The following is a 27,412-nucleotide window of genomic DNA, read 5'->3' as shown; positions in this document are numbered from 1 at the left end:
GGAAAATTATCATGTGAGTGAGTTTTGTCTCTTGTGTTGTAAGTTTCACACGGATTTATGGGGAAATTTTATATAACTCAGGTTAGTTACTAATGGGAGCTGTATATCCCGGTGAAATTAAGTAGTAGTCATAGTTCTTATTGCCAATACACATATTGTCCTAGTGTTTTTATGGTGAAAAGGGTTTGTGAATTCTAAATCATATATAGAAATGATTTTCTATGTACATAAGTGTAAAGAGTATGTGTGGAAATAGTGGTTGCACTTGAACTTTCTAAACAATCATCATTTAGAATTATTAAAGTAGTAAAATAAATAAATAAAAATGCTCTAGCATATTTCAAAGGTAAAATCCCAAGGAAAATTTTGATGTGGTATTTACTCTCCTAATTATGGTTCCAGTGAAAAGTCACACTCAATAATGTTATATAAATAAATAAAAGTATTTTCATTTTGTGCTAAGAAATTTATATAATTGCTCAAAATTAACTAATAAAAATATAAATTCCATGTAGGAATGGGTCTTAGAATCTGTGTTTTGATTTTTTTCCGTTTTGGTCCATGGTTTCCCCACCTTTGAAGCATGTATTGTTATTGTGAATATAGAATATATATAGCCCTCAAATAATGATCCATTATTGCAATATAAGCAGAAATTCTATGCCATAAAATTGAATCTACTATAAAGGCAATAAGTTAAGATTTGAAGGATATACAGTACTTTATTTAAAATCCTGGTCCTTTAATGTTATAAAACAGAAAAATAGCCCTAATGGGCTAGATCATTCAAATAATAATTTGACACTATGATTTTTTAAGTGACTCAAGCTAAAGTCTATTCAACATAATTTTTTTAGGAGAAATATAATTAGTATAAGGGCAACCTCCTGGAAATCGTTACCATTTGGTTTAATCTTAAGTATGCCTGGAAGCAGAAATTTGCACAGCAACCTACAGTTTTGAAATCAATCCTGTACAATCAGCCAACAGTAATGCCTGTGGAAATAACTGGCTGGTGTGGTGCTTCGTAGTGCCAGGATTCAGAAACTTTTGACTGATTTGCTACCTACCACTTTTATCCTGAAAAGAAAAATAATGCAGAAATCCCAGTCATGTGGCTTAAAAACAAATATTCTTCATCACCTGGGTTCTCTTTATCATTATAAAAATAAATAACATTTGAGAAACCCAATTAATGAGATGATATATCAATTGTCAACTCCTCAAAGTGGGATTTATGGCCTAGACATTTCTGAAAAGTTGATGTTTAATGCTTCTTTACTGGATACTGGTGAATGCTTATTTACTGGATAAGCATCCAGTTAATGCTTATTTACTGGATACTGGATACTGGTGAATGAATGTAAAAGAAAAACCACATGGTTTGCCTAGCCAGAAGAAGGCAGAAGGTGCTTTTTCTTTTATCATAATTCATGATGTTATACGCAAAGTATTTATGAAACTAAAAGCCTCATAATCCTGGCTTTCACTCAGTTAATAGATATTTCCCCTTAGGAATACGTTTCTCTTATAGCTTTGTGCTTTACTTAGATGCCAGTAAATTATAGCTTCTGTGAATACTGTCAACAATCTTTTTGGTTTAATTCAGCTAATTTAACTTTCCAAGAAGTAGAAAATAATGTTATTAGTCCAGAAGACATCATCAATTTATAACCCTGTGTGTAGGTACTGTGAATTCTATGTGAGAATGTAAAAAGAGGTGATCAAGCAAAACGGTTTTCAGTCTCACCTGTTTTTACTTAGGATGACCTGTAAAAAGTAGATGTAGAGAAAGGGGTGCAGTTTCTTCCCTAGACTGATTTATAGTATATTAATAAAAAACAGTCACTTAAATCACTGTCATAAATTATTAGAGACTTTGAACATTAGTGACTTTCATCTAGAAAATGACCCATTAATATAACTTTGAAAATTCTACCTAAATGGATCAGTTGAAATAACATGATTTTTGTTCTCACTCATATGTGGGAGCTAAATATTAAAAACAATTGATCTCATGGAGGCAGAGAGTAGAATGATGGTTATCAGAGGCTGGGAAGGGTAACGAGGAGAAGAAGATAAAGTACAGATGGCTAACGGGTGTGAAAATATAGTTAGATAGAATGAACACTATTTGATAAAACAACGAAGTGACTATAATCAACAATAAGTTAGGGCATACTTTAAAATAACTAACAGTGGAATTGGAATGTTTCCAACACAAAGAAATGATAAATGCCTGAGGTGATGGATATCCCAATTACCCTGATTTGATTAATTCACATTATATGCCTGTATCAAGCATCACATGTACCCTATAAAGATATACAACTATTATGTACCCATAATAATTAAAAATAAAAATTTAAGAAAGAAATGATCTTGACATTTCCTTCATTTCTAAATTTATAAGGATAAGCCAGGAAGCTATCCCCCCAGAGTACTCCCTGTACATGTTTAAAGAAAACTTGTAATTCTAAATAGAACGTAAGAAAAATGCAGAATATCTCCATATATTCTATATAAAGTTTATGGCCTTAGTATTTGGGATTCATTAAATATTTAAAGGATTATCCAGTACTTTCTATTTTGACCTATTGTGGGGAATTTCTGTTTTGGTGTCTCTGGCTTGCTAATATCATCTATAATGCAAGAATTTCTTATTTTTCTCTCTGTTTTTCTGAAATCAGCCATAAAATTGAATTTTTCAGGTTGCTGAATATTTTATTAAATCTGTAACAGTCAGTAATTCTACTTATGGCTAATGCTGCATTTCACTCAGCTTATGGGTAATTTATAAATACTGATGCATGATGCATGACATTTCAAAGTAGCAGGCAATTTTACGCATCTGGTAAGTTCTGTCTTACAGGAGACTCATGCATATGGAAAGAAACTTTTTATTTATCAGTTTAACTAAATTAATATGTCACATTCCTTCCTTTCACAGGCTGCCAAAATGGCAAATTACGCCAAGTTTCAGAAAATGTGTGATCTCCTGTTTGTTATGTTTGCCATGGTTTTTATCACCACGAGACTGGGTATTTTTCCTCTCTGGTGAGTATGCCAGTCTTCTTTCTGATGGAGCCACCTTTCCAGGTTAGCTTTATGAACCGTCCTCCTTTTGAATTTTACTTTAAATACTTAGTAAAAGGTTTAAAGATAGTTGGAGAGAGACTCAAGAAACAGCTTGATTTCTTCTTCCAGAGGAGGGTTGCACTCTTTACTAATATTTTCCCCAGGGTAATTAGAAAAGGAAGTGATTAACATATGTCCTGAAGCCGCAGGAAGCCATCTGTCATCTTAGACACTAGGCTAGAATATGACTCAAGAACCTCAGCCATGAAGATTTGAATTAAATGAAACACGGTGTCGTAACCAGGTGTGTGTCAGGGATCACAGAGGGATGTCCCTGGGCGGCAGCAGCATCACCTGGGAGCTTGTCAGGAATGCGAATTACTGGGCCCCACCCAAGACCTACTGAGTCAGAAACTTTGGGGCTGAGGCCTGGCCATCTCTGTTTTGATGTCTTCCTGATGATTTTACTACATGTTAAAGTTTGAAAATGACTGTCCTAAGTAATTCTCCCCATCAGCTGTGTGTACAGCTAACGCAGATGGAAGACATGACTCAAAAATAACCCCTGAAGTTCTTTCTGGCTCTTGAATGAATGTCAGGATGTCTTTTCTTTTTGTTGAGAGATAAAAAAAAGATAAGACAGATTTGGATGGAATTTGATGGTCCTTTCTATAGAAAATAGTTGCACTGTCAATCATTTTCTGGAAGGCTATTACTTGAACTAAGGAAAAAAAAACAATGCTCCATATCACTTGTAGTCTACCATTGATGGTAGATTTTTTTTTTCCATTTTCGAAGATCAATTTGAATGGAAAATTCAAGCGATGGAAATTGGAGAAAGTAGAGAAGCAAAGGGAAGTAATACTTTGACTTTCTGCCCCACTGGAAAAACAATAATAAAGTTGGGGTTTTTAAGTGAACAGTGTCTGTTACTGGGATTCCAGTAACAAATTACACACACACACCCCTTCTCCTTGAGACTCACAGCCCTTCTGGGTACTCATTATGAAAATCATTTCCAAGCAGCAGCACTATGTTTTGGCAAGACATTTATAAAACCTCATTATAGTTTAATATGGTTGTAGGTAGTGAATATGGCTGTAGGTAGGGAACATTGAAGTAATTTTGAATATAACGTGTCTGTAATGTTTTCAGAGCTGGAGCTCTTTGAAGACTATTTGCAGAACTAGTGGTTAGAATTTAAATAGAAGAAATTCAAGCAAAATCCAGGAAATTTTTCTCAAAAGAGCAAAGCTTTTGAGAGGATTGAGTTCTGAGAACTTGAGTTTTAAAGAAATCTTTGGTTTGCTTACTTCACTTTAAAGGGTGGAATTACACTTGGGATGTAACTCTTCTGCTTCCCTCTGGTTAATGTATAAAAGCTCTTGAGATTTAGACAGCAGTGAGTTACCTAGAACATAGACCTAAGAATAGAAATTTGTCCTGTTATCAGTAAGATAACTTATAAATATGGTCTGTGGTGATGACCTATCCTAGCTGCTTAGAAAAAAATCCTTGTAACCAAATAACATACCTATTCTGGTCTTTTCATATAAATGGTTTCATACAATATGTGGTCTTTTGTGACTGAGTTCTTTCAATTAGCCTAATGTTGCCAGGTTGCAACATATGTTAGTACTTCATTTCTTCTTATTGCTGAATATTGTTCTATTGTGTACATATGCCACATCTTATTTATCCATTCTTCAGGTGATAGACTTTTGGGTTGTTTCTGCTGTTTACCTATCATGAATAATGCTGCAATTTAACATTGTGTACAGGTTTTTGTGTGAGCACATGTTTTAAGTTTCTTGGGTGTATACCTAGGAATAGAATTGCTGGATTACATGGTAATTCTATGTTTAACTTTTTGAAGCACATCAAACTCTTTTCCAAAGTTGCAGCACCATTTTACATTCCTAGCAGCAATGTATGAGGGTTCCAATTTCTCCATATCCTTGCTAACACTTGTTATTATCTGTCTTTTTTATTATATTTATTTTAGTGGGTTTGAAGTGGTATCTTGTGATTTTGATTTGCATTTCAAATTCTTTACCCATTTTTAATTAAGTTATTTGTCTTTTTAGTATTGTGTTTCTTGTATATAATTATACATCTGATAATAAGTCCTTTATCTGATATATAATTTGCAAATATTTTCTCCGCTGCTGAAGGTTGTCTTTTCACTTCCTTGATGGTGTCCTTTGAAGCACAAAAGTTTTTAATTTTGATAGGTCTAATCTGTCTACTTTTTTCTTTTGTCACTTGTGTTTTTAGTGTCATATATAAGAAACTGTTGTCAAATCCAAGGTCATAAAGATTCACACCTATGATTTTTCCTGTGTTTTCTAGTTTTAACTCTTACATTTAGGTCTATGCTGTGTTGTGTATACGGTGGGAGGTAGGGATCCAATTTCATTCTTCCATGTGTAGATATTCAGTCATCCTCCACCATTTCTTGATTGGCTGTTGCTTTTATTGTGATCATCTTCATCACTTAACTCCAATGAAGCAGACTCTTTTTGTCACACTTCTTGTCTGCTGCGCTTTTACTGGCTTTGATCCATTTCTGCCTCTTAGAATCACACCATATTTTATCTGGGGCCTGCATCCTAGATTGAGTGATTTGTCCTTTCTGGGGACTCTTCAGCCTGTCCAATAAGCCAGGAGGTAGTTACAGCCCTTTCTTCTCTCCAAGCTGGGATGCTGTTCAGGGAAGTAATGATCATTTCTGTCCACGGGACATCTGGGGTACAACACACACAGGTCACCAAAACTGATCTCTCCACATTATTCCTTCCTAAAGGTATCACTGTCCTCTGGCTTCCCTGTGTAGACCCCCCAGCCAGTGCTTGGCCTTGCTATTCCTAGGACATAACTTACGCCAGACAGTGCAACTTTTGTATCCACTGTGTGCTGCCCTTGGCCTTGCTAAACTGACTGTTTTGCAAGGAGGGTAATTAAAGTAGCAACTGGTCCTCTTGGCCATAACAATAGCCTTTCCTATTAATACCTCCTCCAAATACATGCTTATTTATTTCATATGGTGTTATGTATGGTCAGGACCAAATTTTAGCTAAGTCTTTATTTATTGTATACTTTGACAGAATTTGGGTTACAATCAGTGTTCAAAAGCTCCAATGATATTGGATATATATTGTACTACTGTTACCAAACAAGTAATCACTGGTGCCTCACATACATGTAATCTGGCCATCATTTGAAAAAAGTATTTCACTGTTTTCTCTTGCATTTACATTTTTAGAAAGTTGTATCTAGTTAAATTCTCTCAACTCAAAAATCTGTGTATTTTAGCCTTCATTTTATAGTCAATGATTTGATCCCTTTTGAGAGTAAGCCTATCCACCATTGTAAGCTGTTACCGTTTCCATTGGTCTGCATCTCTTATACTCCACTTGTGTAATCACTGAAATTCCTAACAGTGTCCCATAGTTTATGAAGCAGTGGTTTGAATTTGTCATAGAGTAGGTTGTGTTCACTCTCATTATCCATCCATCACAATGGCTTACTCACAATAGCTACTCAATAAATATTTGTTGAGTGAATTAAGTACTTTTAAATTCTAAATGGTCTCAGGTCTGTTTTCTTAGTCGATCTCCCTAAAGCTTTGTGAAGTTAGATAGGTGCAATTTCTCCCTTATCACACAGAGAAAACCAGTTCATTTAGTCAATGATTCACCAGGCCCTCTGGACTCTGGTCTCCTAACAGCAGTTGAATTCAACAAGTACTTAGTATGTTCTACTTGTTCTCTCTACACTATCATACTGTCTTCTTTAAGTCCATAAAGTAATTGATGAGATACATTTTTGATAGTTGTTAAATAAAAGAATCATTTAAAAATTATTTCCCCTATCATTCTGCCCCAGCCGGATACTATATTGTAAACATCATCATCTCTCAGCCTTGCATAAGAATCTGGTAAAGAAAAAAACAAATCCACAAAGAACAGAAAGGAGAATGGCATGTTGTGGTCACTAGAAAGACTGTTTTTACCTTGAGTCATATTCTCTGTGTCACTATGTCTAAAGACCAGATGTATAACTTCTTTGCACGCATGTCCTCATCAGTAAAATAATAATAAATACTCTACCTACCCTATCAGAAATGTTAAGAATCAAATGAAATATTGTTTGTAGCAGTGCTTTGTAATCTAAAAAGTACTTTATATATACTAAGCATTTTTCAAAATGTACTGTTACTGTTAAAAATGTAAATTCTCATTTAAGGCCAAGTGGTCAGAAATTTTGATTACATTTTATAACTTCTAATTAGTCTAGATTAAGGAACCATTACCATAGGTAGTTTGAAATAAAATTTTAAAATACTCTCTCCAATTATGAAACCCAGTCTTGTTTTAGTTGCTTCTCTTCTCAGTACTCAACATGTAATATTGAAAGTGTACCAGTTCGCCTTACTCCTGCAAATCCCAAGTGACCATACCTACCTTGAGCCACTCAAAAGCAACTATTACTATTCAGAGAATCCCTCAGAATTTCATATCAGGCTATTCTCTCTTCATAAGACAGTTTCTCAAAGTCATTATCCAGCCAAGAATGGGCCACAATTGCCAGGACCTCTTCCTATGGCCCAAGGATGATTTTCCACCTCTCCATTTATGTCCCACCAAATACCAACTCCTTGGCTGCTGGAGGGTTAGAATCAATTAGGTGCCTTTAGTGGTCTGCTTCTGTTCAGACAGAAGCATCTGCCTTCTCAAAATGTTGCTTTCTATTGATCTTGACCCTGCAGAGCAGGGGAATTATTTGTGGATTTGTGTTCTCTGAAGGTTTCTGCAGTTAAAGAAAAAAAAAAGAGTTCCAGAGGATCCTTGATCATTCCTCAACCATTTTCCTTGATAAGACTTGAAATTCATCCAGATGCATAAGGGAATATTAGCTTTTTATCTGATTTATTTTTTAAAATGTATTTTACTAAAGTAGCATGGCTTATATGCTTTTCTGAATAGCTGATAAGAAACAGATTAGTTTCAGAGTTCACAAATTTGTAAAAGCTGATTTTTTTTTTTCTGCAATCCCTTGACAAATTTGCTGTAAAATTTGCCTTGGTGCTGGTCTGTGTTAAATATAAAGGAAAAGGATGAAAACTGATATCCTTTTGCCATTAGGTATTTTGGCATATTTTTAATAATTCTTACATCTATTAGTATTAGTTAATACTTTCATATGGTGGGGAAGAGTTAGATGGAAATAATGTGTGTTGAGATGTTTTGTCTATTTCATGTGAACATAATAATTTTAATTTCAGGGTTGAAGGGCTAGACCAAAGGTCAACAAACTGTGGCCTGTAGGATAAAGCAGCCCACCAGCAGTTTTTATGAGTAAAGTTTTATTGGAACACATCCTTGCCCATCAGTTAATATTGTCTTTGGCTGCTTTCTGCTACAATGGTGTGGTTGAGTATTTGCGACAGAGTTACGGCCTGCAAACCCTAAAATTTTCATTACCTGGTCCTTTACAGAAAGGTTTGCCAACCGCTTGGCTAGGCCATTAAGAATTAGTCTCATGAGTAAGAACAAGGCAGTGGAGGGAGTGATGTTCTAAATGTATTCAGCCTTGGGGTGTTCTCTAGAAGTATTGTTGACCTCAGACAAAAAACATGCAGGTATTCTTAATGTTGTGGGGGAGGAGCAGAATATGCTCTCAATTTAGTGGACTTTTTCCTTTTGTGACATGAGTCAACAAAAAAAATACAGTATCCTAGTAACAATTTCTACACAGAATTAATGTCTTAAGTGTTCCCTCCTTCCCTCCCAATCACTGCAGAGAATTCTTTGCTGAGGGGAAGAGGAACAAATAAAAAGATTGCTCAAAGTATTATAAAATGGTTACATACCATCTATGGAAAAAATTCAATATGGCCATTTTGTCTGTTTTAAAAATATCTGAGTGTTGTGATGAAGTCTAATGCCAGGGCCAGAGATTTGAAAATTGTATATTTGACCAAGGGTCTCCCTTATTTGAGAGAACTGATGCTTTCTGGAAATTACTATAGCAGAAGAACTGACATCAAATATGTTTCCATTTGCTTCCATTATGATGTAGCACAGCTACATCCTAGGCTAGTCCTCTCCTCCCTCACTTACCGCAACTCCCTGACATTGGTCCCTGGGTCTCTCCTGCAAACTTGCCACTCTTGTCCATGCTGAGCTCCTTCTGCCTGTCCTAAGCCCAGTCTTGGACTGGCTTGTGCCAACCCTTTCCCTATTTCTGTGTCTGGACCAGCACTGGAGCCATCCCAGAAAGTGTCCCTGTAGAACCCCAGCGTACAGGGCTCCATGGACCCTGACTATGTCCTTTCATTGGCAGAACCTCTTCCATGCCTCTGAGGGCCACCTCTGGCGTTGTCAGTGTTGCCAAGGAGACGGAACCACTGCATCACTCACATCCCCAGGATCCTCTATTCCTTGCGGGGATATATCTTCTCATGTATTATCATTTAACTTTTTATGTCTTCTTTCCCAGGCAAGGGAGCAAACACTTTGCAAATTCCTCATAGACAAGGAGCCTTTTCTTCTGTATTGATCTATTTATCACACTTCACTCTGAGCCTGCTATGCGTCAGGCATAGTGTGGGTGATGGGGACATTCATACTGATTAGTTCATGTGCCCAGGAACACGCAGCACAAAAAAAATCAAATATTTATTAAGTGGAAAATGAAATTTTAGAATCTCCCATGCAGTTTGGCACAGTCGTGACTGAGAATTTGCAGCCCACATGTGTTTTTCCTTATGATATAGAATAGGCCCAAAGATAAAAAGATGACAGTGACTTAGTAGCTTTCTATGGCAGGAACATTCTAGCCACTGAATTGTTTTTATCAGATAGAATTTATAGAAATAGAATTGTGCCATTGATAAGTACTGCCTTTATCCACAGCAGATCATAAAACAAAAATACTCCATTTATAATGTGAAATGTCAGTGAATTGGAAATACAGCAGATAAATGTATATGAGGAAAATCATAAAACAAGTGAGTATACTAAACATGCAAACCATGACTGGCCACCTGATCAGGGCTTGATATGGGTATTGTTGTGTTGGACGGTGGTTCCTGAGTGAGGTAGGGAGAAAGGCAGTTGTCGGGAGGTTCCAGGACAGCATGGGAAGGGAGCAACTGTCCAAAAGAAGGAGAAATAGAATTTTTTTTTTTAAAGTTCATCTTTTCTCCTTCCATGTGATAAACCAAGGAAGTGTCCTGGTGTAGTAATTTTTAATTTCTGCATGAGTCATCCCCAGCCACCATTGAGGACTTCTCATTGGGCTTCCTTGGTGTCAGTTAGGTGCCCAACCTCAAATTTATAACAAACTCTGCATCTCTCAGCACAACTTTCAACAACCCAATTTAACTGACTTCTTTTTTGAATAGCCAGGATATAAACTCACATCTAATTTTCACAGACAGTTGTGTCTGAGACTCCTTCGTATTCTACACGGTGCCAACTCATACCTTAAATAGACTCGTTGCAAAATAAATATTTAATTTGATTTGTTAGTGATGAATACATTGTGTTGTGATCTTTGAGTTATATATTCAGTAGTTATGAAGAAATGTAGAATACAGCACTCATTAAAATATTTATTAAAACTTATTCCAAAAGGCCATGAGAAACATGTTCAAAGAAATGCTTCTGAATACATTCCTTTGTTTAGTGCTATGTAATAATGACTAGACTGAAACATTTCCAAATGTTTTTAAATTCTAAGAGATAAAGAAGTATTGTTTTAGTTAACATTTTTACGTTGTCTTTTTAATTGAAATATAAATTTAGCAAAATGTATCTAATGAAATGGAATTGTCTATTAACTGTAATTTTCCTTCCTAGTACTGTATGCCAATCAAATAAGGAAATATTTGGGATTCTTTCCCAAAATAACCTCCAGCAAGTGCCCTGAGTCACTGCTGTTCCACACTAGTCTCCTACTTGCTACATCTGTTGTGCTCTGCAGTCATTCTTGGTGTTAAGGATGTTAACCGGAAGCAGCACAATATTGTGAACCATCAAATAATAGTAAAATATTGTTCAATTACTTCAGTATTATGCATTGACTAATAATAAATGAACAAAACAAGGAAAATTTTCTAGTTATCACTAAGTTATCTAGAGTATTTCCATTCATCAAGATTTTAGTCCAGGCCCGGGAAGTAGGGGGTGGGGGGCGCGGTGGCTCACATCTGTAATTCAGCACTCTGGGAGGCCGAGGCAGGTGGATCACCCGAGTTCAGGAGTTCGAGACCAGCCTGAGCAAGAGTGAGACACCGTCTCTACTAAAAATAGAAAGAAGTTAGCTGGACAACTAAAAATGTATAGAAAAAATTAGCCGGGCATGGTGGCGCATGTCTGTAGTCCCAGCTACTCGGAAGGCTGAGGCAGGAGGATCGCTTGAGCCCAGGAGTTTGAGGTTGCTGTGAGCTAGGCTGTTGCCACGGCACTCTAGCCCGGGCAACAAAGTGAGACTCTGTTTCAAAAAAAGATTTTAGTCCACCAAATTTTCCTTGTTTTCATCCCATGAAATGAGAGTGTTTTATCTCATCTGCTACTAAAGGGCCAACACCATGATATAGCAATGAATACTTTAAGTTGACGTTCAAGTTATTGTTTAAACAAGTCTTGTTCAGTCAATTCAGGAGGTGTGTGAAACACTGAAGCTGTTTTTCTTTGTGTGCAAGCCCCTTAAATTACCTTCTTTTTTCAGGACACTACATTATGTTAGGAGCACAATTTGCCAAGTCAGCACTTTATATAAAAAGGGGGGGGTCAGAACCCTTTCCTATACATTAAGTCTACAGTTTCTTCCAAAAATAAGTGTTTCACAAAATAGGTTAAAGCTGCTGTAAAGAGGTAGGGAAGTAACAGAGCTTGAATGTCTTTGTGAGTAATGAATTATTCATGAATTTGTCTCCCTTTTCCTTGTCTTCCTAGCCATATGATTGCATTCATTTCAAATTATGTCTCCCCAACCCCATTTAAAAATGTAATTAGATGTTTAAGTCCCCTACTCTCAGTGGAAGTCATGTGACATTTTCCTGACACACTATTGTAATGGTATTGTTTGATATTCATTTCCATGTCACCTTTTTCCACTCAAGAGTGAAAGGGCTGGGACTGCATCTGATTCTCCCTTTATGTGCCCAGTACCTTGTGCAAAACCTGGTGCTGATTTATCTCGCAGTGGACCTCTGATTTATTCTATATCTTAATTTGGAATTCACCTTCACAAAGGTGTTCTCCTCAGGCGGTAGCTTTTTTACTTATTTCCATCTAATAGGGCAAAACTCTTTGTACTCTTTTTTCCTACCCAAATCAAGGAGAAATATTCTGAATGTCATGGTAACATATTGAGCACACATATCCTACCTAATTCCCCATTCTATTGTTTTCTTATCCCACGTGCTGTCCCTTGTAGCTACCGTCTCCATTGAACTCTCTTTGGGGCACAGTATGTCGGGGACTGGCCTTTGGGTGGCCCACACCAGCCATACTGACTTGTGACTGTTGTGGGGTTTGTTTTTTCTCCAACTTGATCTGTATCCATCCTTCAAAGGTTTGAGGAAGATGATGAAAAGTTGTCTTATTCTGAAAATAACTGTGTATACAAATAGGATCATTATCTTTATCTTCTGGCCTACTTTTTTCCACAAACAGGTAAAATAAAGTGGTGCTCTGTTGTGTATTTATGATAACAGATATATCAAATATATATACATAGCTATTTATTCACATATAAATAGCTATTTATTTATAAATAAAAATCATGCAGTGAAACTGAGTTTTGCTTGCTCTTAACAACATTAAATAAATATACCATCTGCTTCCATGAGTTCAGGGGGCTTCTTTTGAGTAATTAAAACATGGTGAGACTATGGATTGCTTTCTTTTGCAAAAGAAATAAAAGTAATAACATTGAATGATATATTTGCTACGTAAATAAGGGCATTAATGGTTTTGAGATTTCAGATAAAACAATTCCATTGCATTCACATGAAAAACCAACAGTTTCGTTGAAACTATATTTTGCTGGCACTTTTTGGGCCTACAAAGTCTTGGTGCTATAATTGGGCCTGAAAACTCTCATATCATCATTTAGAACTAGAATCAGGATATATCTTGAGAACCTTGAAAAATAACCAAGTAGATTTCCAAATCACCCGAGAACAGACCCAGAGTGTTTTCCCCTTAGCAAAGAGGAAAGAGTGTCAATTTTCCTTCTGTAAATTAACACTCTGTCCCTGTTTTGATATGTGGTGACAACTTCCTATTATTGTTTCTACATGTGCAAACTTCTTGGCAGTAAAATAGGATGTACTTTCCTATTGGAGAAGAGGGAGAAAAATTTGACAGTAAGGTATGTCAGTTACTAGAGTGGTCATTTAACCAAATGAATAGCTTTTAGTAGAACAATATACAAAGTTATTTTTTCTAACGTAGAAGTAGCTCAACTCTAGCACAGGAGGAAAACTAAGTAAATTTCTAGGGAATTTTTCTAGACATAAAAATCCCTGATTATGAAAACAGCTTGAAAGTAAAGGTAGATATGGTGATGGTAGAGCGGCAGGTAAAGGGTGATAAGTGTGTTGCCTGAGAGTCTGGATTGAAACAGACACGTGGTAGTGATCTTTTCATGTGCCTAACATAGTTTATCCTCAGGAAAGTTTCTTAGGTCTTCTCTTTGAACCAATTAGGAAAAAACAAATCAGGTTGACAAAACTTAATTTGTCAATATTTTAACCAATGCTCAGAAAAAGAGAAGGGGGTCTGCAATATCAAATACTGCGGGGGAGACAGGCAGATGAGATCAACAGTCATTGTAAAATTGTGCACGTGTTCTTCATCTATAAAGTGGGGAAATTGAGATTAATATCAGATACTTTCTAGCTCTGAAGTTTCTTGACTTTATGATTTGGCAATCACACGTGGGTTAGTGACCTTCTACTAAAAAAAAAAAAAAAAAATAGAGTTATCCCTGCAAGGGATTCTGGTGTGGGGGGAGTAAGTGGTGAGCAAGAAGACATAGTGGACATAGACTACTTGTTTAAGAAGTTTGCAGTGTATAGAAGGAAAGAAATGAGATGATCATCAGTCACTGGCTGGGAGATGCCCAGGAAGAACATGTCTTGGCTCTAACATGGGCAGATTCCGAGGGCCCTGCTGCTGGAGGCTCTCAGCTAACTGTGCTCCTCACAGCTGAATGATAAGCTCTGTCTTGCAGGGAGATCTGCGTAGCGCACATCCTTGGTATGATTTAGGAAGTTAACATGGAACCATTCAAATGAACAAGTCTATCAGGAACAAAAGATGCACACGCATCAACATGGCAGTGTTTGGCCATCTGTCTGTAGTCAGCAGGGTTAATCAGATTGTATTTGGGGAGCACACATTGCTTTGCTTTCTTATAAACTTAATTTTAATTTGACGAAGAGTAATGATAAAGAACTCCTATCAAACACTTTGGTTTAAAAGTTGCTTGGCCAGGGGAGAAAAACAAAAGAAGCAACTAGGTTTATATTTAGTGATCTATCTGTATGCATCTGGAGCACATTTCGGGAATAATTCAAAAGGACCAATCCATTTCATGCCTCCTGCTACTAAACGAATGTGGGAGTGAAGCTGCTATTTTCACAGTGCAAGACATTTATTGTTGATTAAAAAAAAAATTCTCCCACTTATACATAATGACTATCCTGGCAAGTGATGCTGTAGAATTTCAGCTGCTTAAGCAGAAGGTAGAACAATCTTTAAAAAAATAAAAACAAGAACTAGGCCTTATGAGTTAAAAATAAGATATTAGTCAACCACAGATCACAGCATTTTAAACACATAGATTTTTCTCAAATGGATCAGTTCTTTACTGAGTATATGTTCTTTAGGTTGACAAGACTGATCTTTATGTGGCACCTATCCTCAATGGAACAGTATAGCCCTTAGGTCATTTACTGTCAATGTAGGACTTTTTAGCTCTGTTCTGCTCTGTTTAGCTCTGTTTAGATCAGTTGGTGGCTCATTTACAGCTGTCTGTATTGATGCAACTTCATGTCATCCAATAGTTTTAACAAACTTCTTCCACATCCCCTCCACTCCACCCCCACAAAAAAAGGTATATATAATTAACTGATCAATTGTGGTCATGGTAGATTTAGGCCTATAAATTGTTGTACCCACCTTAGTCATTAATGCTTCCTAAAAGTTTATATAAGAGTAGTTTTTCCTGGGATGAGGGGGGGACAGTTGACACCCTAATTCTGTTTCTTCTGTTTAGGTGGTGAAAATATTTATAATCAGACTGTGTCAGGCTTTTAAGAGTGTGATCCTTAGACTGAAATGATTTCTGAGTGCAGGGTATGAAATGTTAGTGATATTTTGTCACCAACAGCACTTAAATATTTTTCTAGGCTGACAGAGCTCAGAAGGAAAGGAAAGGAGGTATAGGAAGGCTAAAATAAACTGCATAAAAACTAAGTTGTTGGGAAAAATAGGATCCATGAGAAATAAAAAAAATAAAAATAAATAAAAGTAAAACTGAGTTAAATGCCTTATAAAAACTAAAAAGCAAGTATCTAAAAAAAAAAACAAAAAACCACTGTTGAAGTAAGTGTAGGTGAGAAAATTGTGAAAGACTAGGAAGGGAATGATAAAAATCTAGAAGGCTTCTGCACTAAGATTGCTTCTAAATGGCTTTATGCTTTTCACTCAAAGAAGTCCAAAGTAGAAATTATAATAGACTTTGCATTTTGAGAGTGTTATATGCAAGGCATGCTATCCAGAGAACCCATATTCAAAACAAAAACCCTTGTCTCTGCATCAAAAAAAATTGATGAATGAAGGTACATATATACTTTTTAAGGTACCTGTGTATCATTTTAATTATTGTCCTCTTTAACCTACTATTTCAGTTACTAAAACTATTCCTCCCAATCGAGTCAGATAATAGAGCAACCCCTATGAAGGTATATATATGAATGTATTAATATGTGATATAGAATTTGTCATTGAACTCACGTTGGCCAGGAATATTGGAAAGCTCTTCCCCAGTAGCCTGCAGGCTGATTGTTTTTCAAAATAGGCTCTTAAATGAGAGGCAATAAGGAAAATAATACTGGACTAGGAATTAAGAATCCTGTTCGAAGTTTTAATTTTGATACTGATTTACTGTTAGTAAACTTGATCAAATCACCACTCTTCTGCTTGCTTTTGTTACCTCCACTGTAGGCAAGTGTAATAAAGTCTTCCTTGCAAAGAATTTTGGTATGTACTAAACAGGAATGCACATGAAAGTACCTTGAGAAGTGTGAAGCACTATGGAGCGTGGTGTCTGGCTCACTTGAAAGTGATGACTCATATATGCAGTGAGAACGTTTGCAGAGACAGGTGGGCTTTAGATGAGGGTACTGAGACAGAAGAGGGCTCTTTGAGGGAATCGGCTTAAGTCGAGAAAACATCTGACTGTTCAAATATGAATGGGGAAGACTGAGAATAATCCAGCGGCAGCATTGAGTCAGAGATGAGAATTTTCTCCCAATAGCTAGCATTTTCCTTCCAGGTTTTCAGATGCAGGTGACCCCGGCATGGTGGCAGCAGTATGACAGGGTGCTGGCAGCACGTTACTGGTGCCTACTTTCCCCTTTCCCCTCACGCTGTCTTGCCCTCAGAACCATGACAGAACTTCGATTATGCTGCCTCGCCTCTGGTCCCTGTCGGGCAAGCGTCTGGATCTGACTCTGTACCTTGACAAATTTGTGTTAAGGGGATGAGTTGGTGGCAGTACCATCTCTTTCTCTCCACCACTCTTTTTCTGTCCCCTGTGAAGAGCCATTGCTTCCCGTGTCGGTCTGCCTTGACCTCTTGTCGACCTGCTAGCACGCCAGCCTCTTAAGAGGCAAGAGCAATTGAGACGGAGACCAGATTGAGGAGTAGGCTGACAGCATCTTCCATTAGAGCTGCGCTCGCTCTGAATGCATCCGTCACCCGTAAGAGGGTCTGAGGGAAAAACACAATGAAAACCTTTCAAGACTGATTCAATTAAGTACCTCCCAGGAGAGACTGAGCACCAACAATGAAAAATTCAATATTGGCTCACAGAGAGATACTTCATCTCATAAATGTCCTTTTTCTCTAATGTGTAAGGAAAAATTCTGCAGTAACCTTTTAGAAAAATGACATTTGCTTTTTTGAAAAGCGCTACCTCTTTCCAATTCTTTAATACCAATATTCATAGGAGATTCATTAGGGGGATGTGAGATTATGAAATGATTGGCTGCAGCATCTAAAACCCTTTGTTCACAGTTGCAATCCTGTGTGAAATCATCCGTGTTTGTAACCCTAGGTAGGGATCAAAAAGAAGAGTGGCTGTCGAGCTTGATGTGGTCGTGTGGGTGCAAGCGATGGTGTTCTTTGCTTTATATGTGAATATATAAATATAATGTGCAGCCCCTCTCCAAAAACTAAATTCAGTGTTAAGCAGCATTCAGGGGACAAGCTGTTTTTCTTTGTCCTAAAAGTGGCATTGTAATAATTGGTCATCGTGTGTACAGCTGCTTTTGAGCCTTTGAGCTGTGTATAGGGAAATGTTCAATGAGAACTGTCTCTGCAGCAGGATCCAGTTGGGGTCGGCAGGTGAATGGGAATTATTGTTAATGTCTTTAGGTGTGATGATGGCACTATGGTTAGGGTTGTTTTTTTTTTAAAGGGTTTGAAGTATTTATAGATTAAATAACATGGTGTCAGGGATTAGTTTCTAAATAATCCAAGGTAGGCAGGTAGAGAGAGGTATAGGAGAAAACACATTGACCATGAATTGATCATTGTTAAAGCTGCTGAAGAGCATTTACTTTGGGGGAGGGTTGTTATACTATCTCTGTTTGTGGATATAATTTTTTAAATTTTTCAACTTATAATTATCTAAAAACCTAAATGTGAAATTTAGTTTTACAGACAGGGTAAGAGACTCAAATTATGAATTGTTTGACTTAAGATAGGATCCCCTCTGTGGCAGGTGAGGTTGGGCATGGAAGTCAAAGCAGTTGCTTTCTGCGAACAGTTATTTGCACAGAGCTTGTTAAATCTGACCAACAAGAAGAAGTGTGAATCAACTCTGCTCTGTGATTCAATGTTGACGGATGGTGTGAAAAATTTAAATGACAGATGGTGGTGATTATTAAATGATAAATAATGGCAATTTATCAGGAACCAAACAGAAAATCGTTACTTTATGTTTCTGGTATGCATCTAAATTGTCTCCTTGGTATATAATGACTATTTTAACACTGTGATATGTATACAGTGCTAAGAGTATGGAAGATTAGAACTTCAGAAAGTTTAAAACTCTATCTTAATATTAGTTATCATTCCTCAGAAGAGAATTTGAATATATTAAATAGTCCATTGATGGATGGACTTCAAAATAAGCATCAAACTGAACATTATAACCTGGAGTTTGCATTGCAGGAATTTTAATAGGTTATTGCTCAAAGGAAATTTCATGATTTTTTATACCAAATATAAATTTTCAGAAACTCAGGCTCAAGTCTAACCATCAGGGATACAAATGAATATGATACCCCTGGCCCTAAGGAGCTTGTGATTCAGTTCTATAATAACATTGAACAACCAGCTCTAACCCACCACAGATGACTAGTAGTTAGAGGTAGAAAATTTTGCATTGGGGGCACAGCAGTGTGATGAATTCTGAGCAAGGAAGCAAGTATGGTTTAACCCAGAAAATGATATTGGAGCTGGGCCTTTGGGAACAATGGTGAAAGGAGTTAAAAAAAAGAGAGAGAGAGAGAGAAAAGAAAAAGAAAAAAAGAATGAGCTGGGCCTTGAAGAATGAATAGGTAGTAAATGGGAAGGATAGTCATCCTAAGGTAACACCATGAGAAAAGCAGAGGGGAGTAACAAGATATAATGCAATAGAGTCTTACTCGGGGAATAGGTTCTGGGGTTGCTCATATGGCAAAAATTGAGAATATTAAAATTCCTAAATTTACCATGTATGCAACTAGATGGTCTCACTATGAAAGGCAAGTAAGGTAAGAACTGAGAAGGGTTAAGGGTCCAGAAGATTCCTGTCCCCTATCTCAAGTGAGTTGAGAGGAATGGCAGATAGATTCTCCTTCATTATTTAAACTTATTTTTTCATTTACTCTCATTATTTCATGCTGTTATTTAATTTCATTTTTTGACTAAACATGGACAGTGGAATCCTCAAATATTACATGATACAACTGATTCTACTCTCTACCATGCTGTGAAGAGAATGTGGGAGAGGAGATATAGTTGGAAGAATCAAAATTTAGAGGGAGGGATGTGCCTTAAGCTCTCTAGGTCCAATTAGAAGCTGATTTTGCAAAGTTCAATGTGGCAGAAAAGAGCAAGGAAAAAAATTAGTTCTGTGTCCTTTCTAGGATTTATGCATATTTGGTGCACAATGAGAGAAAAGTCCATGGTTTTTTCATTATATACTTGTTCAACAGCGCATCACATAAAGTTGTTTCACAACAAGTGAAAATAAATATCAACCAAGCACAATTTGAAGAAAAAATGGAAAAGAGAGGCATTTACTTTTTTTTTCTGTATAACTTGAAATTTCTATATGAGACATATTATTTTCAGAAGTAGAAAATATTAATGCCATTCTAATTATAGAAAATTTCATATGTCCTACAGATATTTGAAAACTTACTATTTGCCAAACACTCTACTAGGTAATTGAGACCACTGATGAAAAAAGCAAACATTTCAGTCCGTGCTGTTAGGAAGCTCTTGTTCTAGGAAGGCAGACGTCAATCACCTAGTTACAATGTGCTGGGTATTATGAAGACATGTCAATGGCTGGGAGGATCCAACCTCTTCTGAGGGTCAGACAGTGCTTCCCTGAGGAATGACTTTGGAGCTGCCATCTGAAGAATGAGTCTGGGTTAGCTTGGCCACTGGGGGCTCATGGATCTGCTCAGGACTTAAGAAAGTATTCTGAGTTTGTTCACAGTAATAGTCTAATTTTGTTAAATACACATATTCTAGATTATCTAGATGACCACCCCCTAACCAAATAATGCCACATGATATCATTGCTCACCTTGTCATTTTGTTTATGATCACCTGAAACAAAGTCCAGCTGGGAGTCTAGAAGCCTATGACAGTGACTGCCTGAGTTGGTGGTTTCGAGTAGAGTGGAGGCAGTGGTGGTAGACAGAGGGGTCCAGAGGAATTTAGGAGATTGACAGGGCCTGTAGCCGCATTGGTTATGGAGGGGATGGGCCCAGGGGGTGGAAGTAGTAGGAAGGGTGATGCCACCATTTTGACTTAAGTAGTTCATTGAGGGCTAAAGCCATTAACTGCAGTAAGGAGATGGTGGTTAACAGAACGGACTCTGGATAAACCCTGCATGCGTTCAAATTCTGGTACTGTCACTCTGTCTGTGTGGCTCTGGGTGAATTATCTGCTCACAGTCAGTTTACTGAGCTGCAAAATTGTGGGATGAAAGCAATAGTATATCTTTGGAGCTATGATGATTAGTAACAGGAGTGTTAGTGATGGTGGTGTTATTTGGAACAGGAATAAGGTTGGAGGGAAATAGGAGTTTTATTCTGGAGGTGCCTCATAAATATCCAAAAGGAGGTGCCAAATGGGCAGTTATATATGTGGATTTGGAACAATTAAAAAGAAAAAAAAGACAAACTTAGCTGGAAAACCAATTAGAGAATCATAAGCATGATTTTGACTGTGTGATTGAGCATGATGGTAATGAGACCAAAGTTCATGTATGAATAAAATGTTTATTTCAGGGCCACAGGCTTTATCTCAGGTAGGCAAGCTATAAAGATAAGTCCCTGTCCACGTGCGAAGAGAATGGGTGTTACCATGCCACGTTTGTGGAGCAGCAACAATAGCATTCTTAGCATTGGTTCCTTGGTGCAAAGGACAGGTAAATAACAGAAGTCCCAGGGTTATACGGTTGGCATCTGAAAACATCAATTTCAGCATAATGTTTGTTTCTAGTGATGAACACATTGTTGGCAGCTCCACAGTTGTTGCAGACCCAACTTGAGTCAGAGCATTAAGGAAAAAAGTTTGAGCTTTGACTTGACTGTCGTTTATCTTACTGTGCAGAAGAAAAACAATCACAGTGAACGATGATAAAAATGCATAGTGTTAGCATTTCATTGGTCCTGCAGTTTGCTTCCTTTCTGCATGTTATGCTGTTCACTTTAAAGGGTTTCCAGAGTCACTTTGTATTAGCCTCAATGTGAGGTTTCACCCCCTTTATTTCCTGCCATTCTAATAACTTTATTTTCAGGAGGCTGATGTCCTCATTCTTTTTCTGTTGCAAGTCTAAAGCTTTTGCTAAAACTAAAGTCTTGGCAGTAAACAGGCCAAAAACAATTATCATGGAACAGTACACTGAAAAATTATGCGTATGGGTATAAATATTGCAAGGGAAGTCTGAGGAGCAACCCTGCTCCGTCTATACTTGTCAGTCAGTGTATCTAGCACAGACACTCCGTGGGCTGCTGCAGGGAGCTTCCCTGCTGACAGTTTGCTTGGAATGGGAATTGATCAAGTATTCCCCATCATTAGCACCTAGTATCTTATGCAGAGTTCCTAAGTGCCTTGCCAGATCCAAAACAGGTCAGATGTGCTCCCTCATTACACTCTTAGAGCTTATGCTTCAAAGTGGGAGGCAGCGAGATCTTGGACAAACATCTAACATTAAGTAGACACACAGTAAACGGCAAGTCATGGGAAGAGGCCAGGCAGAGGGAACCACTAGAACCAACATCTTCAGGTGGGAATGGCCTTGGCCCTTTCCTGGAACAGAAGGAAGACGGATGAACTGAAGGAGAAGGTAGGTGTTGAGGCTGGCGAGGGAGAAGAGGAGAAGATCAGGGACTAGTGTGGGCCTTGCTGTGAGGTGTTTAGGCTTTTATTCTAAACTTAAATGAACTTAAATCTTTTAACTTTAAATCTTAAAACTTGAATGTAAGTCTCTGTTGGTAACCCTTATTCCTTTAAAGAGAGGTAACATAAAAGTGAATTTGAAGTTTAAGAATCCTTTTAAAATATTCTTCATATATATGGCCAGATTATTTCCTATGAAGATTTCACCTACTTACACTCTGACCAACTATGTATTTGAGTATTGACTTCACTTTATTTTTGAAGACACAGTGTTTTATCTTCTTTTTATGTGCATTGGATGATCTGATAGTTTAAATGTTATCTCTTTTAATTAGTTTGAACATTTCCAACCCCCAGAAAATTTGAAAAAAAATGCAATGAGCATGCATATACCCCTCACCTACACTCACCAACTGTTAGCACAGACAGTACCTATGGCACCTCCTACACACCGTCACTCGCACGTTTGCCACGTCATCTAAAAGTAGCCTGCGCATATCGTGACACTTCAGCCCAAAGGCTTCAACATACATGTATCTTGTTATAATTTGTATTTACTGGGTTATTAATATAGGGGAACATTTTGCTCATGTTTTCATAAGCCATTTGTATTTCTTCCATGAACTGTGTTCATATTCTTTGCCCACTTTTCCCTTGAGTATATAGTGCTTTTCTCATCAACATCTAGGATATATGTGAGTGACAGCTGCATCAGATGCTATTCAGATGCCACTTAACCTCCTGCCGGGGTGCTAGGCCCTGTACATTCAGGTAGCCAGTTGTGTGTCAGAAATTTCCTCCGTGAGTTAAGATATGGCCTTGGCTATTGATACTTCTGTCACTGAGAGCAGAAGTCTTGCATTTTGCTTATTGACTGTAAACATTTTATTCATGATCAGGGACTATGAAAGAAGTAATTAAAGTTGAATAGATAAGCACAATTAATGTAAGTAGTAGAGAAACATAAGAGAGTACCTTGAACTATTAGCTAATTGATTTTGGGAAATTTATTTTTAGATGAAACCCCCTAGGACCCTCTGTATTCTGTCTTTTGAGTATTGGAAAATAACTTTTACTAAAGAATACTACCATTTCTAGAGCTACTATGTGGATGTGTTTGCAGTGATTTCTGCAAAGGAACCCCATTGCTATCCAACTCCTGAATCTGTATGCCCTCACCAAGCTGCTGGCCTGGGGTCTGCCTGAGTCAAATCCTGTTTATAGTTCTTTCTTCCTCAGTGAAGTGAGCTTGCCAGGAAATTGATCACATTCCTGTGAAGTGAGCTTGCCAGGAAATTGATCACACCAGGCAGATTCCCAGCATGGCAGTTAACTGGTAGAAAAAGCTTTCCAATCTAAGCCCTGAGTTTTGCACTATTTGTCTTGTGGCTCTCTTTTTTATGTGTGTAACATTTAATCCCAGAAACGGAGTGGTATTTAATGCTGCCCTAAGTTTGTGCACGGCCTGCCCTGACTCACAACATAGGCACCTGCAGTGTTCCAGGGAATCAGATCTCTCCTTTGTGTCTTGCTGTTTTCCCATCCCCTTATTCCTGCCTCCCCCATTCCCTTCCTTCCACTCTCTTTCCCCTTTCCTATTCTCCCTAGTATTTCCTCCTTCTCCAAAAGACAGGATTTTGAGGTATTGTACTCATAGTTTCCAGAAGTGTGCTTGCTCTCATTTCTTGCAAAATCATGACATAAGAAAGTAGCAGAAAAGTGCAGAGGCCAGGCAGGTTTCATGGTTCTTAGGCAGCTATTAAACTCTAAATATCAGGTACCCTGAAAAAAACAGCTCCAAACATTCCAACAAACCACATTCCAGGGACAAAAGATATAAATTTTGCACATTACATGTGTTTAAGTGGGCCCTTGTACTCTCAGAATCCTCACACTCATAACCATGGCTGAATCTAGACAGCTGTTTCTTTTGTTCAGGTGGAATTTAAAAATCTGTCTTTGGAGTGAGAAATATGCAAGCCCATCATCCCACATACGCAGGTACTTTCCCCCACAGGTGTGCCCTCCTCTTCCCCGGCCTCTCTTGGTGCTGCCAAGTAGCCACGTGCTCACTGAGGGCAGCCCCCACCCCTTCCTTGACAGTCCGAGCAGAGAGGGGAGAACTTCCAGTCACATCTCTTTCAGAGCAGGAAGCTGGGACTTTGAGGAGAATGGTATCCGGCTGAGTGAGGCTGCCCCTGGGGCTCTGAGACTTGGGGAGGGAGCTTTCTGGAAATCCATCCAGCTCTGCAAAAATCTATTGCACTCTTTGCCCCAGTTAAGACCTTTATCGGGTTTTGTTAACACTTGGCTGTGTATTATTATTCTCATGCACTTTCCTCAAATTTTAAGCAAATATTTATGTGATTATATACACGTTAATTATAGTTAAATACTCATTATAGAAATGTAGAATGTACAAAGCCACAAAGAAGAGAAAAAATATATATCCCAATCCTGTAGCTCTGAGATAACCACTGTTCGTGGTTTGCTGTCTTTGTTTCTGACATTTTATATGCTTAAAATTACATCTTTTTTCTTTACCAAAATGGGATCATCCTGTACATCCTGTTTTATACCTTTGCCTTTCTCATTTAACATTGTACTCTGAGCATTTTTCCATGTCATTAAATGTTCTTCTATAACATAATTGTATTGGCTGCAGAGTGTTCTGCCATATGAAGAAGTCATTATTTATCAGTGCCTTATTTTTGGACATCAATTAGAATGTTTCTAGTGGTTTGCTATTATAAATAATATTGAAATCACCATCTTCGTGGATAAATCTTTTCACAAATCTCTGATTACTTCCTTAGGACAAATGTTTGGAAAGACACTCACAGGCTCAGTAGATATGCACATTTTGATACATAGTGTAACATTGCCAACAAAATAGAGTATACCAATTTATATTGCAACCCCAGCTCCTCAACTAGAGAATAGTTCTCTCTGTATCCTCACAGTTCCCAGCAGTGTTGGGAGTACAGTACAAACTTAATAAAGGTGATTCCATCTTTCTTGATTACGAATACCAAATGATTCACCAAGCTCCCCTTGGAGCTTCACTTGCTTACACGTTATAGATGCAGACAATAGGTGTGGTCACTGGGCTAAAGACTGGTGATGGCAGTGACTCTGACCAAAAGCCTTGATGCCTCAAAGTGGATTGTTTTGTTTTGTTTTGTTTTGTTTCACTTTTAGTTCTTTTTATTTCAATAGATTTAGGGGATACAAGTGGTTTTTTTGTTGCATGGATGAATTGTACAGTGGTGAAGTCAGGGCTTTTAGTATACTCATCACCTGAATAGTATACATTGTACCCAATAGGTGATTTTTGATCCCTCCCTCAAAATAGATTCTAATGGCCAACACTCGTAGGTGTGAGGTTATAGCAGTGAGTGTGGGGGATGGAATATGTGCTGAAAATGTCTTATTTACTATGATATTAACAACTGGTTGTGACAAATTAGTTGATCTCCCTTCCTAAAGAGAAGGGCTGAGGATGTGGTTTAGGGTGTGGGCTGCATCGGGTACCTTGTCATCTCCCAAGTGCGGCGCTAGAATGCAGAGCACAGCCGGATGACGGGGAGGTGGGTGCAGCCTCTCCTAGGTGAGCCAGTGCCCGCAGCCGCGTTCTCTCATGAGAAATCTTGTTCTTCCTGTTTGTCCTTCTCTCACTGCTCCCACTTCTTTCCAGTAACTGTTTCCATGAACTATAATCACAGTGCAGTCTTTTTAAAGAGCAGCTGTGTTTCTCAAAGACCCTGTTCTGCCTCACTCTAGTTTTTAGGACCCTCATGTCCTCTTGCCAGGATCTCTGCAGTGTCCCCCACCCAGCGTCCCCACATCTCCTACCTGCTAATGGAAACCATCCCAAACACAGTTTCCATAAGAGTCTTCCTAAATCAGGGCCTTAATCTAGTCTCCTCACCAACCCATTCCCAAATCATCCAGAATTGCCCTTGTTTTCCACTATAAGTTCAAACTTCTCTTCCTAGCAAAAAAAAAAAAAAAAAAAAAACTTCTCTTCCACAAAATGATGCCAACTAACACTCCTTCTCTGACTGCTGCCTTCCAGGTACCCTGTCCAGCTATTCATGATGTCTTGTGCTTACTCTTGACTTTGCAGCCTACACATGCCTTTGCTCAAAACGCTCCCTTGGAACATCTATTATATTTAAGACATTCTGCCTTAATTACTAATGTCTTTGATTCTCCACTTATTTGTAAACTCTTTGAGTATGGATACCAAGTCTTATCCATCTTAAAATCCTTCTCAGGAATACAGTTGCATTGGTGGGGGAGGGAGGACCCAAATGTCATCTTAATTTTAGAAGATAACATTTTTTGTATTCAACATACTAGCCATAGGGAGAAAAAAAATCTGATCATGCCAGGCACAGTGGTGCATGCCTGTAGACCCAGCTACTTGGGAAGCTGAGGCAGGAGGATTCACTTGAGCCCCCAGGAGTTTGAAACCAGCCTGGGCAACATAGCAAGTCTTTGTCTTTTAAAAATATATATTTTAAAAATATATATATAGATTGTGTTTGGCACTGGATTGTGTCCAGTGGCATCAGGTTATGTAGTTCATGTCTCAAACTTTGCATATAGATTGAAAATTAAAAAGAGCAACATCGTAAAATTTGTTGCTGGTAGCTTCCAGCTTTGCTGGATTGAACAGGAACATGAGGTAAGGCTGTGGACTCCCCCATCTACTGCCAAGTCACGTCCACCTGGGCCTCATGTATTTGTATTCCTGAGTGCCTGGTTAGTGAGGAAGTTAGTGTTGGGGTGTGAGTGAGGAATGTAGCAGGCAGCTGGCAGCTGCAGCATACCTAAGCTGAGGGCTCACTAAGCCATCCCTGTAGCCACTGCAGTCTGATTTCAGTGGCTGCTGCTGGAAGCTAAGGGTTCTGCACACCAAGCCAGTGGGCTCGGGACCCGGAGTTATGCAGAGGTTTGCTGTCGTCAATATAACATTTGCTCAAGGCCTCATATCCTTTGGTTCCTTCCCAAAGATAAGTTTTTATACATTTTCCCCCCTTGTTTTCTTTCTTACTTGTCCTCATATATCCAGAAGTCAAAAACAAAACAAAACCTTTCCTCAGGTTTTCTTGGCCTTGATTGTTCAGTTAAATTCAGAGAGACAAATATGAAACCCTTGAGAAGAATGTGTTTATGTATATGGGGTATCTTATACATGGAGGCAACAATCAGAATAGGTGAAATTTTAGGTAAATTGGAAAACATAGAATTCATAAAGCTGTTTATGTTAGAGTTTAAGAAACCTTTAGTACTCTTCTTAGGCTTTCATTTTGTAGATGAGAAAACTTAGGCTTGGAAAAAAAATAAGACTCACAACATTCTAGAGCTAGTGAATCCAAGAACAGAGC

General features: G+C 38.0%; 1 protein-coding gene across 1 annotated transcript in view; it reads left to right on the top strand.

The window, feature by feature from the left end:
- CERS6 (ceramide synthase 6) overlaps positions 1-27,412 on the top strand; it is a 257,944-nt gene that overhangs the window by 215,588 nt on the left and 14,944 nt on the right. Inside the window, exon 8 of the mRNA XM_045559832.1 lies at positions 2,951-3,057. Within this exon, the coding sequence (XP_045415788.1) occupies positions 2,951-3,057 (107 nt within the window). The remainder of the gene's footprint in view (positions 1-2,950; positions 3,058-27,412) is intronic.

The sequence above is a fragment of the Lemur catta genome, chromosome 8 (assembly GCF_020740605.2).
Source record: "Lemur catta isolate mLemCat1 chromosome 8, mLemCat1.pri, whole genome shotgun sequence".
Lineage (NCBI taxonomy): Eukaryota > Metazoa > Chordata > Mammalia > Primates > Lemuridae > Lemur > Lemur catta.
This window is presented reverse-complemented; position numbering and strand designations above follow the sequence as displayed.